General features: G+C 36.6%; 1 protein-coding gene across 8 annotated transcripts in view; it reads left to right on the top strand.

Annotated features, from left to right (window-relative positions):
- The window catches only part of TBC1D5 (TBC1 domain family member 5), a 316694-nt gene that overhangs the window by 268745 nt on the left and 29520 nt on the right, over positions 1-18429 (top strand). For all 8 annotated transcript variants that reach the window (XM_032108463.1, XM_032108473.1, XM_032108445.1 and 5 more), the window contains one exon: positions 4946-5109. In XM_032108463.1, coding sequence (XP_031964354.1) covers positions 4946-5109 — 164 coding nt within the window. The remainder of the gene's footprint in view (positions 1-4945; positions 5110-18429) is intronic.

Here is an 18429-nt window from a genome sequence, read left to right on the forward strand (position 1 = left end):
TGTCTCTGTGTCCCCTCACTGGCATCCGCTGTGCGTCAGCGTCCATCTGCGTTACAAATCTCTATGTGCTTGCACTTTGTAGCCCATTTCACACTCTGTCATGGGGGGGCAATTCCACCATCACTGTCCCTTTTAGCTGCATTACTTCCCTCTTGTTATATTTGGGGCAGGTATTTTGGACCGAATGTCTACTGTAGTGCACGTGACTTACCTGCCTTGGATGAAATAAAAAGCATATGGATTTGTGTGATGAGGTGGCTTGAATGAATTTTAAAAGTGCTGGAAGCCTTTGTTCCAATTTCACTGTAGGAGAAAAAGGGAAACTAATTTATCTGAAAAGTTTCATAAAACTCATCTCATTCTTTTTGCAAATTTTAATACCCTACATCCTGACTATGGCCAATACAGACAGATGAGCAGATCTGAATGGTTTTGAATTATATATGGTGCCATACATCTGTTCTTCTTGGTATCTTTGTCCTTGCTCTCCTTATAATTATGAAAGCGATTCTTTTCCTCTGTAGGGACCAAACAGAATGAGCCATCAGTTTTGTGTGTCTTTTTTGCATCTTCCTCTGATTTTTCATATATTTGAGCAGGGACCTCCAAAGTTCCTGATTATATCCCCCATAATTTAACTCAAACTTAGTAAGATCTGAAGCTCACTTTCCTTTTATTGTAAGTCTTCTCTTCCTCGGCATCACCTTTTACTTTATTATATGGCCTTATTATTGATCACATTAAATTTAAATTATCATTCTTTTCAAGACGTCGTAGGTCTCCACAATACCAACAGGTTGGTCCCTTTTTCCATTGCCATATCTGTGTGTTTTCCAAATGACTTTCAGGCAGAGTATTTGTAACCCTGGGGTCAGTCCCAGTATCATTAGAAACACTCAAGTTGTGAGCCACTTAGAAGCCAGCACATGGAGATAACGTTGCTCCTTTTTGCCTCAGAAATGGATGTATTTTTAGAGTGTGAAATCCTGTGCATCATTACTGTGAACTATTTATGCATTTTAATGTGCATAAATATATTTTTGAGACATCCTACGCAGTAATGTGTTCTGACTGCTGCGTCAGGGATCCTTACGTATTTGTTCTGTGTGCTTCATAGGCATGTATTTGGTTTCCATGTTTATGGGGTTTATTCAGCCTGTTTTATATAGGTTTTAGGACCTTCTGGTCTATGCTTAGATGGTCAAAGATTAAATTTCTCCATTTTTTTTTAAGGAGCCATATTGTATTTATCTGATATTGACAGAATGAGTAGATGAAAATGAGAGTTTTGATTCAATGGTGTTCTCAGGTTGGTGATTAAGCTGCTAAAGAAGAAGGACATGGAGTTGTCTGGTTATTAACTGTACTTTATTGCAAATTTCATGAATTTTGATTCTACATGAGGGGTAAGACTTCATTTTTCTTTTTCTTCTTTTTTTTTTTTCCTGAGGACTAACCCAAAATTAGAAACTCGTATCCCATTACCTTCTTGTGAAGCTATTGAGTGAGCAGAATGTACCACACTGCACATTAAGAAATATGTAGAATCAGTAAGACACACAACGGAGAAGGTACAAATGGCATTTGTGTCATTGTCCTAAGATCCCGAAATCTGCGCGTTGGTGCTACAGTGTTGTTTCCAAAGTCATGTGAGGGTTGTTAAGGCCTTGGTGCATAAATAATACATCTGAAGGACTTCAGAAGAAACATGGTGACTCCGTTAAATGTTGTTGAAGACGCTTCGTTTAAGAGTTGGACTCGATGATCCTTGTGGGTCCCTTCCAAGTCAGAATATTCTGTGATTCATTAAATTCCTGTTTTGGGAAAATCATACATGCCTTTTTTTTTTTTTTTCTCCCCCACATTAAGGAAAACACATACGTTTGGTGTGACATGTCTTTTGGCTTTCTTATTTGGAGTTGTAAAAACAATGACGCCTCTGGAAAATAGAAAAGCCTATCACAATCCCAAGAATTCTGCTTTATGACTTGCAACATACTGTAATTATTCATAAGTGCTGTTCTTTCTGTCTTCTCAATCATATCCCCAAATAATCCATGTCACAGCACTGTTCACAGGATTAGATTCAGAATAAAAAGATAGTGTTTCCTAATGATAATTTTCCCAGATTTGCTTATTCTTGCAGAAGGACCGGGTGCATCCTAGCCGTTCTTCTTACTTGGGTATAAAACATACAGATATAGTATTTTTATCACTTCTGGTTTACTGTATCTCTATACTAGATCTTGTATGGCTCTTACTTTTTATTTTTATTATATATTTTATAGGCCATAAGAACCAGATTGTTTAAAGCTCTTGGTGTTATTTGGGCAAATTCCCTTTTAGGACAGTTGTGTTGTTCTATCTACAAAATCTTGTTTGGCTATGAAAGTAGTTGCATATTCTGTTCCTCTGAACTGTGATCCATCTTTTGAAGTGTAGCTATTTGCAGTGGCCATGAGGACATTTCTCTGTCTTTTCAATTTTTTACTATATTTTTATAGATAGAGCTGAAAGAGTATGCAAAAAAAATCTTCACACATCATTTTTTTCCATTTTTTTAGCAATGTGTATTTTTCATGTGTGTGGGTTCCTCAGTTATATATAAAGTGTTCTTCTCTCAATATTTTCTGTGAATTTTTGTCACATAATCTGCTTATTTCAGGTGAAGTGTGTTAAGTGCAGGCCATGCAGTGAAGAGTATGTGAAAAATACACTTTGCTCATTGTTTAACTTTTTTTGTTGGTTTTTTTTCAATCTTGACCCTATCGGGAATATATCTTCTTATTACTAGGATGGTAAAGAGAGACTATTTAATCTGATGTACACTTAATAAATACTTTCCTGTTACACTTTACTCTGTCCACCAAATAGATTTTTTTTACATTTAGCATTTATATTGGCTGCTCTTGCTTAGCTGTGTGAATTGCTTTTATAAATGCTTTATTTGCTAAAACACGTGATTCCATCTGCTCCAAGACTATTTTTAAGTTTACCTACTGCAAAACCACACTTCCATTGTAAATTGCCACTATGAAATGCATAAAAAGTCTTTTTCTTACATAAAGGCAACTGTAAGGATAATGGTGTTGCCAAGTGACATGATTTTATCCTAAAATTAGAAATCTTCTAAAAATTTCCATGTGAATGAATTATTTTTGCTGTTTGCCATGCAGTGTTTTCTCTTTTTTCATCTCCAGGATTATTTACAGTATACCTGATTAATGCATATCCCATTTTTCTATAAAATGTGAAAGCAAAAGTTAAGTGAGATCTACAACAGCCTCTATCTTAAGGAAACTCTTAAGGAAACTCCTCAGACTAAGTGGTAGGTAGTAAGTGCCTGGAGGAGGACTGTGAAGAAAAAGAAAAATCCAGTTGGATGCAGTTGGTGGGAAGTAAAGACTATATAAAGTAAAAAGTTAGAATAAGAAGTTGCAGAAGAGACAGTGTGGAGGGATCTGAAGAAGAGGTGGAGGCAGACAGGAAGGTCCACAGAAGCATGAGAAGCAGGACATAAAATGTAGGAGGGTCATGGGAGAGGTGGGCAGAATAAAGCGACAGAGAATGAATGACAAGATAGGAAGCAGTTTATATGAGTTTTCTTCTAGAAAATGTTTAGAATATTAAACCCAGATCCTTTCATGAGTTTTGTCATTTAAGGTCTGTTTATTCAATGTCACGTTTTGTTCTTTGCTAGTTCGATCTCTTTGCAGTTAGCAGTCTCCTTGCAAAAAGTGTATTTCAAATAAATCTGTAATTATTCCCTTAAGAAAATGTGAATGATTTAGTTGCAGAGGATCATACTTGATGCTATAGATGGTAGCATGAAAGCACGCCAAAAACAAAGGAAAGGAAAAAGGAGAACATAAACCCTCTCATCAGAATAGCCATCAAACAATAGACAGGAAGAGTTCTTGAGCATTAGCTTTATGTGCTATTTAACTTTTTTCCAGGATGGAAAACTCTACAGTTTCATGGAGTCATTCTATCTTGACTTCATCATACACATGATAAAAAGATTTTTTAAACTAGCATCTCTCCTAAGGCTACATTTTCTTAATGAAAGTTGATGAAAACTGACATACTGGGGGATATTTCCTAATGAAAACAAAACTTTAAATATTTGAAAACACTTTGTAAGCCTGAACTAGAAGAAATGGTCCTTATCAGAGGCTGCCTGACTGCCATGGTGAACTAGCCCAGGCTTTTCCCCAGATGTCTTCACTATGATAGTGGACAATGCTAGATTCTCTTCAAAAGCTCCATGAAATGAGAGTAAGTAACTGGTAGACTTCATCGAAGTGTCTGTTAGGCGGAGATGGCCTTAAAATTTGAAGCATGAGAACTTAAATTTATTTCCAAACTTAACTTACTTTTTTTCCTGTTTAAAGTCTAAATATTGTGATCTAGATCTTCAGTGTCCAACCCACTTTTGGAATCTGAAGTTCTTGTTCTGAGCATTCTTTGCCATGTTTTATAGCTGGAAAAGACTATTTCCATTGTAGTGTTGATGACATCAGATTTTTTTTTTATTATGAGATGGTACTTCTCTCATTTTGCCACACAGGGCATGAAGGTCCTCAGTCTGTGGATATACTAGGGTGCATATAGTGAGGTGGTATTTCTATATATGTATGTATTTGTGTGTGTATATATATATACATAATTTAGCATATATATAGATATAGGTATGTACTAGTGTATGTTTGTGTATATATTTATATATACACAAAGATTTTGTGTTCTTCTCTCATACAGAAATTAAGTTCCATGTGAGAACAGTCCTTCAATCTCTCAGTGCATGCTGACACACTTCAACATTTCATTCTGTGTTGAGCTGTCTGTGACTCCTAGTCAATGTCAGTTAAGACAAGGAAGTATTTGTGGGGAAAAGAAAATGCCCATTGATTAACTCTTTTGGGTTTTTATACTTGCTTTACAGGCCAAAGTTCAAAAATCATCAGTTCATCTCCAAGCATAGAGAGCTTGTCTGGAGGACGTGAATTTACAGGATCTCCACCTTTGTCTGCATCAAAAAAGGATTCCTTTTTCAGCACCATCTCCCGCTCACGTTCCCAAAGCAAAACTATGAGCAGAAAAGAGTCGGTGGGTTCTTTTAAGTTTTTTAATCTATTTTAATGTCACACTGCATTACTTGGTAGAGACACTCATTTCTTCTATACATAGAGCACTTTCACTTGGAAATGTTTCCTTTAGCACACATTAATGGCCACAGCATAAATAAGCTATTTCAACTGTTTGTGCTGAGTGATGTCACCATTATGGCTTCCATCCCATTATCCTACCTGAAATGAAACTGCGAAACTGCCTGTTGCCTCTGGGAAAGACGAGAGAAGTCCTGTAAGATTTCTTGCTTTGTTAGACTTTTGTTGTAGTCCTGAAGTTAATAAGCAGTTCAGTGGGAAGCTTGAATGCTCAGCAGATCCAAACATGTCCATCTGTTGTCCCTGAAATTCCTTAATGCATCAGAGGTTTCCCAGTGCCTGTAGCATCTGTAGTCTACAGTCACAGTTCTATTTCTTGCGCAGCTCTGACCTTCCATTTGGTCACAAGAAGCTAGTATTTAAACAGGTTGTTCTCATCCAAGAAAATCAGCTCTTCTCATGGGTATGTTCCAAAGAAATTCTCATCCCATACAAGATATTTTAGGAACACTGCTGTGATAAACTAGGTATTCCATGGAACATGAGGATCCTTGTTTAGTCTCTAAACACATTTCGCTTTGTCTCTCTGCTGACTAGAGAACAGTTACATAGCAGATGTAGTAAGTTGTACTTTTTGTAAGGTGATGGCACAGTGGTTTTCTCCATTCTTTTTTCACAGATGTAGGCTCAAATAACTCCCTATTGATTTCAATAAGTAGGAATTGTAATAGCCAAAACTTCTGTTACAGCATTCTTCAGGTGTTCAGAGCTAATACTGCACAGAAATTTCTTCTGACCTTCTCAGCGCTTTTTATTTTCAACAGCAGAATCTTTATAAATAGTCACATCATGTTTTCAATTTGATATTCAAAACGTTCTAATGAAATGCACAACTTTGTGCAACTTTGTTCAGTTTTTGTTCACTGAATGAGGGTGTTTAATTCTTGTTCCAAATGCTTTACTGTTGTCTAAAGAAAAGCTGTGTTTTGTGGTTAGTCAACAAGAAGCTATAATTTTGGTTTGTGACCATTTAAAACATGTTGGATTTAATTTAAAGCTAAAACAACAATTTAATTTCTTTCTGCTTGTCCTCATGAGTTGAAGAAAAATAAATACAGCAGTATTGAACTTTTCTTTTTATGTGGCTTAACAAGATCTAAATACAGCTTTCATTTGCAGCTTTTATCCAGGCCAGAACTTGGGGGTTTTGCACCCATAAAATTTAAGAATAATTCCTCCTTAGTCCTCTAATAGGAGGCAGGAGAATGTACCACTATATATTCATACTCAATTAAAATCCATTCATTATTAACATGTTTTCCGGGTAAACAATGTCCCAGATTTGGGGTATTTTATAAATGTTTTCATCAAGAATTTTTGATAAAGAGTTATTCATTATAACAGATTTGTTGTCTTTATGATCATTTTCAGTGGATTCATAATCATGATAAAACAGGGCATAGATTTTCAAAATAATTCTTTGAACTGTGATATGTAATTTATATTTTAGCATTTTATGATTAAAGAGCTAGAAAAGGTTTTAGGCTACCATTTCCTTGTGTTCAGTTTTTGACTGACGCTTAATATGGCAAAATGGAATTTGTAGCAGATCCAAGAGTAAAAGGTTTGTTTAAATCTGTTTTCTGCTGCACAAGAAAATGTTTGGATTTTGTTTTCCTGTAAAGTTCATGGTACTTCATTTTCCATGTAGAGTAGAAGATCCTAAAGAGTTCTTCCTGAGGTCCCAAAGTAGTTGCATCAGTATTCTCCAGTTGTACAATTGCTTCTTTTCCATGTTTTCTGGAAGCAGAAGTCTTGAAAACATAATGGATCCACATCTTTGTTTTATTTATCAAACTGAGCTGGTTTACATTTTTAATCTAATAATTATACAGATTACAGTGTTAAGTATTAGGGAAATTACCTTTGTTGGAACATTGCCATGCATCAATCTCTTTACAAAAAGATGGTTTTGAAATCAGATATTCTTGGTGTGGCAGATGAAAGATAATCCATTTTCTCTTCATCCTTGTATTTCTAATACCAACCCTTTCCAAGCAAAGTGGAAGTGGAATGCATGTGTAAAAATACATCCTTTAACATGCAGTTAAAATAAGTTATTTTCACAGAGCAGAGTGTGTTACTGTAATAGTGTCATGAGATGAACAGGAATGTCATTGTCAGACTGCACTGGAGTTCTGTGTCCAGCACTGGGCTCCCCAGTACAAGAGAGACATGGGCATACTGGAAAAAGTTCAGCAAAGGGCCACAAAGGTGATGAAGGGACTGGAGCATCTCTCCTGTGAGGAAAGGCTGAGAGAGCTGGGACTGTTCAGCCTGGAAAAGAGACGGCTCAGAGGGGATCTCTCCAATGTGTTTCAGTATCTGGAGGGAGGGAGTAAAGAGAACAGAGCCAGGCTCTTTTCAGTGGTGCCCAGTGACAGGACTAGAGGCAATGGGCACCAGCTGCAACACAGGAGGATGTCTGATCGTCAAGGAAACATTTTCTTTTGCTCTTGAGAGTGGCTGAGCACTGGCATAGGTTACGCAGGCAGATTGTGGATTCTCCACCCTTGGAGATCTCAGAAGCCATCTGGACACTAATCCTGGGCAGCCAGCCGTGCTTGGTGGCCCTTCTTGAGTGTGGGGTTAGGCAAGATGAGCTTCTGAGGTCCCTTTCAACCTCAGCCATTCTGGGATTCTGGAGAGGATAAACTCCCACGGAGGAATGTGACATGTCTAAATTCTTTCTTTCCTGAAGAGAGTCCAACAAGTTGGGCTTTATCTGTGAGAGTTACAAACAAAATTGATACTTGTTTCATTGCCTCCAGGAATACACTGTGTCCATTTTTCATACTAAGGACTTCTTAAGGTTATATTTATTTGCATTTGGGTTATATTTATTCTTCTACATATTTTTTTTCCCCTCAGATGCAAAGATCAATGTAGCGACTTCTTTATTTCTGTTACCAGAAACAGATGTTCCCTGTTTTATTTAGTTAAAGAAATGAATCTACAGCCTCAGGGCTGGATGCACAATATCAGATCATGTTCTGGCAGCCTGTAGCATGCTGATGTTTTTCATGTTGCTCTTGACTGGCACAAAGCTGTATGTTAATGTGAGGTCCACCAAATGGGTTTGGAAGCCTGTTTTGTGCCCAGCATTGAGATGATTCCCTGCTCCTTTGTATCCTTTGTGGCTTTCTGACAGGAATAACTTAAGCAGCAGTTTCTGGAGCTGTTTTCCTGTAAACAAACACAGGAAATTTTAATCTGTAATGCACTCTAGTGTCCACTATCTTCTGAATGGTTCAGTCTTGCTGGAATAAAGTCCTGCAAAAGTTCCTCTTCTAGCCTACTGCCCTCTACTTTTCGGCAGAGTTGTGAAATAGGGTGCATTTGTGGTCCATTTATTTCTCATTATGTTTCGTTTATGTCTCCAGCAACCATTAAAGAAAGTCTACCCCTCTTTTTAGCAAATAGCAAAGCTGCTTAGATGTTGATTCTGGCAAATATGGTTGCCTGGTCCCAGTTTCTGGCAGAATCTTCTGTAAATTGCTTTCAGACATGGAGATGTGCCTGAGAGGAAACTTCTGAGTCAAACAATATAAACATTTTTTAAACTTTCATTAAAAAGACAAAAAGTAGGAAAATGTGGATTTGACTGAAAAGAAAGTTTTAATTTGGGGAAACTGTGTATTTTAACAAGTAAATTTCTACATAAAAGGTTTCAACTTAAGAAAAATCAAATTACCCATTTGGAAAATATATTTGTTAAAAAATTCCCAAGAAGGAAACATTTCTAAGGAAAATCTGGAGCAGTTAATTTTCTTTACTAAAATAATTTACAAACATGGTCAATCAGAATCCTCATTTCTTAGCAAAAATATCCTGAACAGAAGTGTCATGCATCATGCTGGTTTTGATTACACAGACTTTTTAATTAAATCAAATTTGACAACATATGCTATTGTCCCCACAAGCACGTATAAACAACTGTTACTGTCTGTGATTTACATAGCAAGTCTGACTGATTTGAAGTTAGTTATGAGTACCCCTACAGGTTAGAAAATTAATGTATGCCATTATTTTCAATTAAATAGGCATCTGCTTTACTGATTTAAGAGCCTGAGTTTAAGCATACAAAGTTGACAGTTCTGCTCAAGTAGAAGTGGTATATGAAAACCAAAGAGATAATAAAAGAAATACTAGGCAACCACACAAAGAAAACCATGTATGCAGAAATTCCTTTGAAGAAGAACATGCCTTTTGTGCATGGTACACATCTTGGAGATGGTTTTTGTTACCATATATCTTTTCCCTGACTGTCACTTTTACAATTTCTTTACAATGTTTTAAGCAAAATACTTGTCAGTTCATACTTAGCAATGCCAAGCATTTATTTGGAAGTACAAATGCTATGATGAAATGTGTTTTTTTCATTAAGCATCATAAAATGTGCCCAGAATAAGTTAGTTTGTCTGTATACATCATCCAATGCCTTGATCAGTATATTGGATTTGTTAGGCCTAAAGTTACAGACATGTTGATTATTCTCAATGCCATTAAGTTTAAAATACTTTAATGCCTTCATGTTTAACTGTAGTTAATACTGGAGGACATATGTCTCCCTTATTCTGATGTGACAGGCCAATTCAGACACAAAAAAAATGCAATTTATTTAATACTTTGGTGCTTGTCTAATTTTAGGGTTAGATGAAAAGAATATTAAATTTCAGATCCTGATGGGTCACATGAACAGAGTTTGTAGAAAAACCTCTGAGGTATTTTGGAAGTATGGTTTTTTTCTTGGTTGCCTTCCTCTGGCTCAAACAACATCCTGTAACTCAAATGAAAGAGCTGAAAAGAGTAGAAGAAAAAATAAGTTGCCTTTTTTAGTTTATTAGAAATACTTGCAAGTTTCTTATAATTTAATGAAGCAACAGCTGTATGCATGAGTGGCAGCTTTGAATCCTAGAGCTCCTTATCTTTTTTGGAGTGATTCATTTCAGGGAAAAGAAACTGTACTGTGATAAAAACTGGAAGTTAATTGCTTAGAAAAAAAAAGATGAATAAAAACCCAAGTGGCTCTGCAGTGCTTTTTCTGTCATATTACGAGCATTAAACATGTATACAGAACAGACCTGTGGGGCCATTTGGAATATTTTTAAAATGTCAATGCAAACTTGTCTTTCTCTGGTACAAAAGATTCAGATTCTGCACTGAAGCAGAATGATACCACTTGGAAAAGGCAATAAGGACTTCAAACATTATTGGGTAGCCCTAAACTGTCAGAATTTAAAAATTACGAAAATCAAGAATGAATGAGACCATCAGCAGTGTTTACAAAAGGATCAAAGTGACTTAGGATACTAGAAGTGTGACATTTCACAGCAACCATGCTACCAGCAGAGGTACAGGATTTGCTCTGTCCATCCTCTTTCCATACATTAATCATGAAGTTAATGTTTCAGCATCCCAGTGGCAAAGAAAAACATACCAGAGGGTCTGTGTTGGTAACTTGAGCTGCCCCATTTTCCTTTCCAGTGGGAATTTCATCTCTTCATCCTGCTCTTTTAAGATAATGCCATGAAATTACTGTCCATTTCTGTGCAGAGCTGAGAGACCTGCACTGAACTCTCAACAAAAACATGGATGTGGATGAGACACATGCCTCTAAACCAGGCTGTTGTTTTATTTGGGAGTTTTTTGAGCTGAAAGGGTTTCTGTGTTTGGAAGACTTTTTTTTCCCATTGGAATAGGTTGTGGCTATGCATTTAATAGCTTGATTCTTATTTTTGTCTGCATTTTGTTAAATCAAACAATTCCCTATAAAAACAACAAGACTTGTACTTCTGTTATTTTAACAATGTAGTATAAGTGGTGTATATTTAGAGCCCCAACATAATCACTATACTTAAATTTTACCTTCCTTAAACTCTGAAAAATTAGAGATTCTAAAACCCTTAAATAAATAATCCTGCTCTGGTCTACATCCTCAATCATGTTAGGAATCACAGCAAAGGTCAAATACATCCAGCCTGACCAGAGGAAGATTTAGTGAAACTATTTTGCAACTGATGCTTAAAAAGAATTTAAATGAGTATGAGTTTAACAAAGAGTGTAGGACTTTGAGAGTCCTTCATAAAGGGCTGTGTATGTTGAACTGTGTGTGTATTAAAAAGCTTATTCAGGCAGCAAAATCAAGAAGTATACTTATGTAAGTACATCACACCTAATCAACTCTTTCAGTAAGGTTCAAGCAAATACGTTAGTATTATAATATTGAAGCATGGAGCACAAACTTTAATTAATTGCAGAATTTCTATGTATTAATCATTCCATATCCCTAACCATCCCCATATGCATTCAGCAACACTTACCACATTGTTTCAGAGCGCTCAAAAAGCATAAAATGGCGAGGCTATTTCCCTGTTCACATTTCTCTTACATTTGCCACAGTGGGCTTATGCAGCCTTAAAGGCCAGCAATGTGTGTAACAGATGGGCAGAAAGTCCCTCAGATGTGATACTGAATGTAATGGAGGAAGTGGGATTATCATTTGCCTATGTGTTTATTTATAACTATTTCCAAAATGCTTACAGCCATACCATCTAAATTGATGTATCAGTTTTTTATTTATGAAGAAATTTTCTGATATTCTTAAATCAACAATCTCAACAGCAGCACTGAGGGAAGCCTTTTATCAGCATTTGTGTTCAAAGGTTAATTCCTAGTACCCTACAGCTCTTTCTATTCTTATCTATTCCCTTACCAAGTGGAATACTACCTATTTTCTCAGCTGTTCAGTGCCTACCAATCCGCAACGAGTTATGCACAGCTCTTCGCATTCCGTGGGCCTTGCAAATTTTTATGGGTTTCGTTTTTAAACTGTCTCTTGGCAGTCCCAGAATGCAGTGCTTGCAGGTGGACTTGTGCAGGCAGCAGGTAGATAAGTCTCCCATGTCTTGTGTCTGCCGGCAGAAGTTTCTTTCCATCCCTGCCTTCCTTGTCTCCAGGCAGGAGCTTTCTCCATTAGTCGTATTTATCCTTCCCCATCTTCCTACTAAGGAAAAATTGTCTGATCATGCAAGTGGAATATTTTTAAGAGGAAAATGTACCCAGGTTAGATGAAAACAAGTCCTTCTCATGCTCCAGTAGTACAGTTGCTGGTTTCTAGCTCTGAACAGTGAGGCTGGTGCACCTGGAAGCTGTTCCAGTAATAGGTTTGACAGTGGGAGGTGTTTTGGAGAATTTCCAAGCCCATGGTCCTTTGCCACTAACATCTCCAGGCAAGGTGGGATGTGGCAAACCAAGCTGATTCCAACAGCGTGACACTGGCAAATTGGCTTTGAACAGTTCAAGATGGAAATTCAACAGCAGGACCTGGTGATTAGAAGCTGTTAGCCAGAATTTCAGCGCTTTTCAGGACTTTAATTGAAATTGAACGTATCTGTCAGTGTAGGGAGATCCTCTGAGGCACCATCTTTCATTTTCTTCCAAATTTTTAAGCTTTATTTTAAGAGACAATAAATCAAATAAACTGATAATCATACATCAATGCAATAAAGCAGCTATTTTGCCTCAAAGTCACCAATCTTAGTAGAGTTTATAAATAAATATGGATTGTAAATGGATAGTGTTTATTTGTAAAGAATAATAAATAAACATGTAAACTCCTAAAACTAGGGGGCAAGGAAGAGGAGAGTTATTCTAGTTTGGAAGAAGAGGATAAATAATTGACTACAAATTCTTGTTTCTTATATTTCAGGAAAGCTACAGATGCATAATGCAGTAAAATACACATGTGCATGTATGTCACCCATATTCAAATTCAAAAACAGTATGAAAACCATACTTCTTCTTGCATTTAGAAAGTGTGGGTCTCCTCAACAAATGCTAACTCCAGAATGCTAGAAATTTGGATGTTGGAAAAAGGTTTCTGGGTCATTGGTTATTCAGAATCCAAGTTGCAGCCCCTGTCAATTTTGTTGGGGCTTGTTCTCTATTTTGAGGGTGAATGTTAAGTACAGAAAGGCTGAAATTCTTATTCCTTTAATCCTTTATTAATAATCTCTTGGTTCTGTTTATGTGTGCATAGCTTGGAGAAGTATAGTGAGATGCCATGCTTTACTGTGTTGTTACAGAGAACACACAGAGGAAGTAAGGACTGTACTAATGCCCAAAAATACGTGCCTTTGCAGGTGAATGCCTTCTAGCATTTTAATTCATTGCCAAATTTGTCTTGGTCTCATTCTATTTGAACATTTTTATCTCTATTATAAAATTCCTTTCTTGTCTTTGATACTTGTTTTCAATCAGAGCACTCTGAACCAAGTATGTTGTTGTTGTTGTTGTGTTGGTACATAACCTGATTTAGCTTGGCTCCTAGGAGTCACAGTGGATATTTTGTTGACCTTTCCTTCATTTTTCATTTTATTTTCTTATTTTTTCCTAGTCCCATTCCCCCACCCCTTTCAGAGGGTTGTCACAGATATATGTTCACAAAAGATTTGGCAGTGGCAATTCTGTTTCGGGTTTTAAAACAGGTAATTACTCTTCTGCATTTACTTCTTTGAGAAGAAGAAGATACATTGTACCCTGAAATGTTTTAACTTTGACAGCACTACGTTTGAAACCTAGACTTCTCGGATTACTGTTTGCCTAATTCATTTGTGCTTACTCTGATGTCTTCTGATGTATTTTGAGATGTACAGTACTACCAGAAAGCAAAATTGGAAAGCAACCGGTCAAAGTAATGATAAGACAGAGAAGAAAAGAGATTTTTTTTAAAAAAAAGGTTTCTCTAGTCTGACAGAGAACCTGTTTGTGCTTTAAGGGTTCTGATCCAGAAAAGCAGTGAAATAAGTATGTAACTATCAGTAAGTATAAAGTCTGAGCAACTATGCCTACTAGCACTACACTGCACTAGTGAAATTAAGAGAAAATTTAAAGAGTAGAAAAGAAAAAAGGGAAGGAAGACATTCCTACTTAAGCTATCTCATACCACACTGGAATAGCAGTCCGAGTTAAAATGGTGTGGAAAAAAAAAAAAGCATGAGCAGGAGTCAAAGTGGTATCAAATAAAAACATGGTTCATGTTTGCTGTGCATACGATCTAAAGGAACAAAATGCAAGTTTGTAGAACTTAGCTGAAAGTACTGTGCTTAAAATGTTTAACATTTATGAAAGTATATTCAAAATAATACAAACTAGGCAGCTGTGAAGATGTGAAGAACACAAAACATGAGTTATTTGGAAATACATTAAGCATGGGGATATTTTAATTAGCACATAGGCATATAAATACTGTCAGATAATGGTTCAGCACAGGAAATCAATACATAACCTCTACTTCTGCAGGAATTAGTATATGAAGGCAGTATCTGAACTTCTTTATGTCCTCCCTGGGTAATATATTAATATCCGCAAAATTTCATTTTGTGCAAAAATTTCACGAGTACCAAAATTTCAGTGTAAAAGTGACAACATACATTTCACCTCTGACTCTGATGTGCTTGGTGCACTTTCATCTAATCATTTCATAGCCCCTTCCACAAAGAAGAAACTTTCTCTTAACATCTGCAAAATAAATGCTTTATGAAAACTCTCTCAAAAATTCCACCTTTTCATCAACAACAGTTTGGCTCCATGCTGAAGCCATGTCTAGAAGACTGACTAATATAGCCATATTGTTTCCATGTCCTCCCCATATGTGTGTCTCCAGCCATCTGTTGTCTCTTGGCTTGCACTGTGAAGTCCTTCAGAGAAGCGGGATTTTTCTTTGTGTTTGTACAGCACCCAGCAGAGCAAGGCCTTGGTCCTGATGAGGGACCGTGAGTGATGCAGTTAAATAATAGATAAGTTAAATTTGTAAATAAAATAAATTAAAAGTTTGGGTTAAGTTCAACTGTATGTAATTCAGTGCTCAGAAACAGGGGTTTCTGATTTAAATGTCAGCATATGCTGTAGACTATTCTGTGGCTGGCATAGAATATAAAAAAATTATGGGGGTGTCAACCAACATTCAGCTGTCAGAGATTCAAGATTATAAGGTTAAATCTTGTATTTAATTCTTAGATTAGAAAATGAAATAAATTCTCACAAAATGGAAAGAGTAACCACTGCTTTTTACTCCAGGGGAATTTGCTTAAAATTAAATGAGAAAGTAATTTATGCCTTGCATCTGAGTCTTGTTTGACTTGTAAACTGCTACTGACATCCAAAAAGTATACTATCTGTATAATTTATGAATAAGAACTTATGTACTGGAAAGACCCTTAGCAAGTGCCTGACTTCAGGATTTCCATGTATCAATCTAGTTTTTCCCATTATTTCCTCTAAATGTTTTGATACCTCAAATCAAAATTATTTTCTAATTTGCCCTGCCAATTTGCCAAGAGCTATGGGATGTTTCCTGAGTGCTCTTACTATGAATACTGAAAAAACTGAAAATGTGACTGGGCAAATTAATATAAGAAAAGTAGCTATTAACTACAGGAAAAAACAAACAAGCAAACTAAGAAACCCCACACCACCTCTAGCTCAAGACATTGCTGATGTGCAAATCTGTGTAGTCTGGAAGAGTATTCTGGGCAGTACCGTCACATGTTTATGTCATGACATCCTTTTTTGTCCACATTTCACTGAACCGATCATTGACCGTCATCAGAACAGACCCCAGGAAGACTGGGCTCTTCTGCCAACTCAATTCTGCCACTAATTGGTTTTTTTATGTTTTAAATTTCAGTATTAGTGCTTAAATGCCTTAAATACCTTTAAATACTCTTCTCTTTGAAGGTAGTTTCTTTTCCACAGCACTTAGCATTTGGTAGTGCTGCCAAGTTAATTCTTATCCAGGATTCAGATATAAGATTAATGGAATTTTGCCATTCTGAGAATACATGAATGAAATGCTTGGACATACATTGTTGTAAGCTTTGACAACAGAGTTTGCTTTTTCTTGACTTTCCTACATGATAAAACAGACAGAAGCACAATTTTTCTTTCATTTCCTGAATAGTGAGACTGAAAACTAAATGGTATTGTGAAAGAAAGGCATTACAGTCCTGATTTTCTGGGTTTGTATTCCCTGTTTTCCATACTTCTGTGTTAAGCTACATGTCATGTATTTGGGAGAAAATTTGTTTAAACTAATAAAAACGATTTTGAGAAAGAGTGGCTTCTTCCAAAACTACGTCATCAGACCTTGTAAAGGATGCCAAATTCCAGTGTCCTTACCCAGGTCTGCAACCCGTATTGCAGCTTGTAAAGCCATGAGCTGTAAAAGGATAGGATTACAATGTCAAAACTGTAAAACTTTCTGTTCTTGACTACACTGACCACTTTCAGTTATTCACAGCTGTTTTTCTGATGCAGTAAAATTTGGTGAAAAATGGGGCATGGGAGAGGCATTGCTGATCTCATTATGAGCTCAGGAGAGAAGGAAGGATATAAAAAATTTATTTCCATACCTGTCTTTGTAAAGGTGAGAAGATAGATGAAAGGAAGGGTAATAAAAACAGAAGAACAAGCTTTGGACAAATGGAGAGTACCAGAACTGTATAGACTGGGGGAGAAAATAGCAAAGAAATGTCAAAAAAATTAATCATAAAAGAATTAGTTTTCATGGCAAAAGAAAAAAAGGAAATGTAACAATGTAAGCAAAGTTCTCTGTGTGGATAAGAAGAAAGACAAATATGAGAAACAAAAATGTAAGTCAAGTTTTTGCAGATTCAGTCTTGCCCAAACCAGGAAAATAGTTAGAAATGTGTATATGAAGGCATTCAAATAGAATCTTGCTTTGACCGGGCACATAAATCCCAGCCTGCTTTATATTGTTAGTGAAATGTAAATCAATGTAGCATCACAAATAAACGACTTCCTTTTCATTCTCCAGTTCTAGATGTTAATGGTTATCTGTAAGTCTCTACATCATCCACAGTGTTGAAGGTGTGTAATAGTTTTTTTTAAACCCTGGGACTGAATTTTCAGAAAGTATTAAGTTGTTTTTCTGCAAGATTGCATATGTAATTTTGCAGATCTTGGTCTCCCTTATCTGATGCAGTGATTCCTTAGTTTGATTTGCTGCTTGATTTGCTTCTCTTCCTCATAATGCAGGTCCCAATATTAGAAAATATTGAGCTTTATAGAACATGTTGATTGGTAAATTGACACTGATTTTGTATTTTGGTTGAATGAGTTGGAATTGTTGTTCGTGTGTTTCTGGTGCTGTGCATGTCAAATCAGCTGAAAGGGCAGTTTCAGCTGAAAGGTTGGTCCAGGCCATACTGGATTTCTCCTGACTTACATTTGGCATGTTTGAAGAATTTATAAGTCTCTGTTCATGCATAAGAGACCAAATCAACACTGCTATGGGTACATAAAATAAGAATGATATCCAGGCTGCTCATTTTGTTAGCACAATGAAAAGTTTGCACTTAGAGAAAAGTGCAGTGTATACTGCACTGAGAGCATCTGCACTATGCTGGCTATCAATCAGTTGTTTCATCTAATACTGCTAAAAAATTTGATGTTAAAATACTGAAAAAAATATACTTTTTCCTGAGGGGCTTTGTGATTTGGCTGCTTACATGTACAGAGCAATCTTAGAAAGGTACTGTGAAAAGATTAGTCTTAGAAATGTACAAAAGAGACTTCTGCTTAAGTTGCTACTTGGAATAAGACAATCACTAGCATCGGCTCAGGTCAGTGACTTTGAATAGAAACTACCTCTTCTGTAAGTAACCTCTTCCAGTCCTGCACTGCTCTTCTAATGAAGAATATTTTCCTAATGACCAATTTGAATCTTCCAAGGTTCAAATGTTTTGACCCAGTTTTGGGCCATAGTGCCTTTCATAACATCTGTGAAGAGTTTGATTACATAATCTTTGTCACTTCGTGTAGTTGCAGGCTCCCAGTAGATTCCCCTTGAGCTCCTCTCACCAAAATAAACAAGCACTGCTCCTTCAGCCTCTCCTCCAGACCTGGAGCCTTCATAGCAGCCCTACCCTGGGTCCTCTCCAGTTTCTCATTTTCCGTAAACTGTAGGCCCAAAGCGTTGTTAAATGCGAGGACTCACAAGCACTGAGTAGAGAGGGGTGTAATGACTTTCCTGGATCTGCTGACCACATTGCTCATAATGTAGCCCAGCGCAACTGTTTACATTAGTCATGAGAAGAGAACTTTATAATAAACAGCTCAACAGCCACTATAGCTTCTATATCCTTTTCAGCAGATCTGAAACAAAAGGTTCCGTCCC

Source organism: Corvus moneduloides, chromosome 1 (genome assembly GCF_009650955.1).
Source record: "Corvus moneduloides isolate bCorMon1 chromosome 1, bCorMon1.pri, whole genome shotgun sequence".
NCBI lineage: Eukaryota > Metazoa > Chordata > Aves > Passeriformes > Corvidae > Corvus > Corvus moneduloides.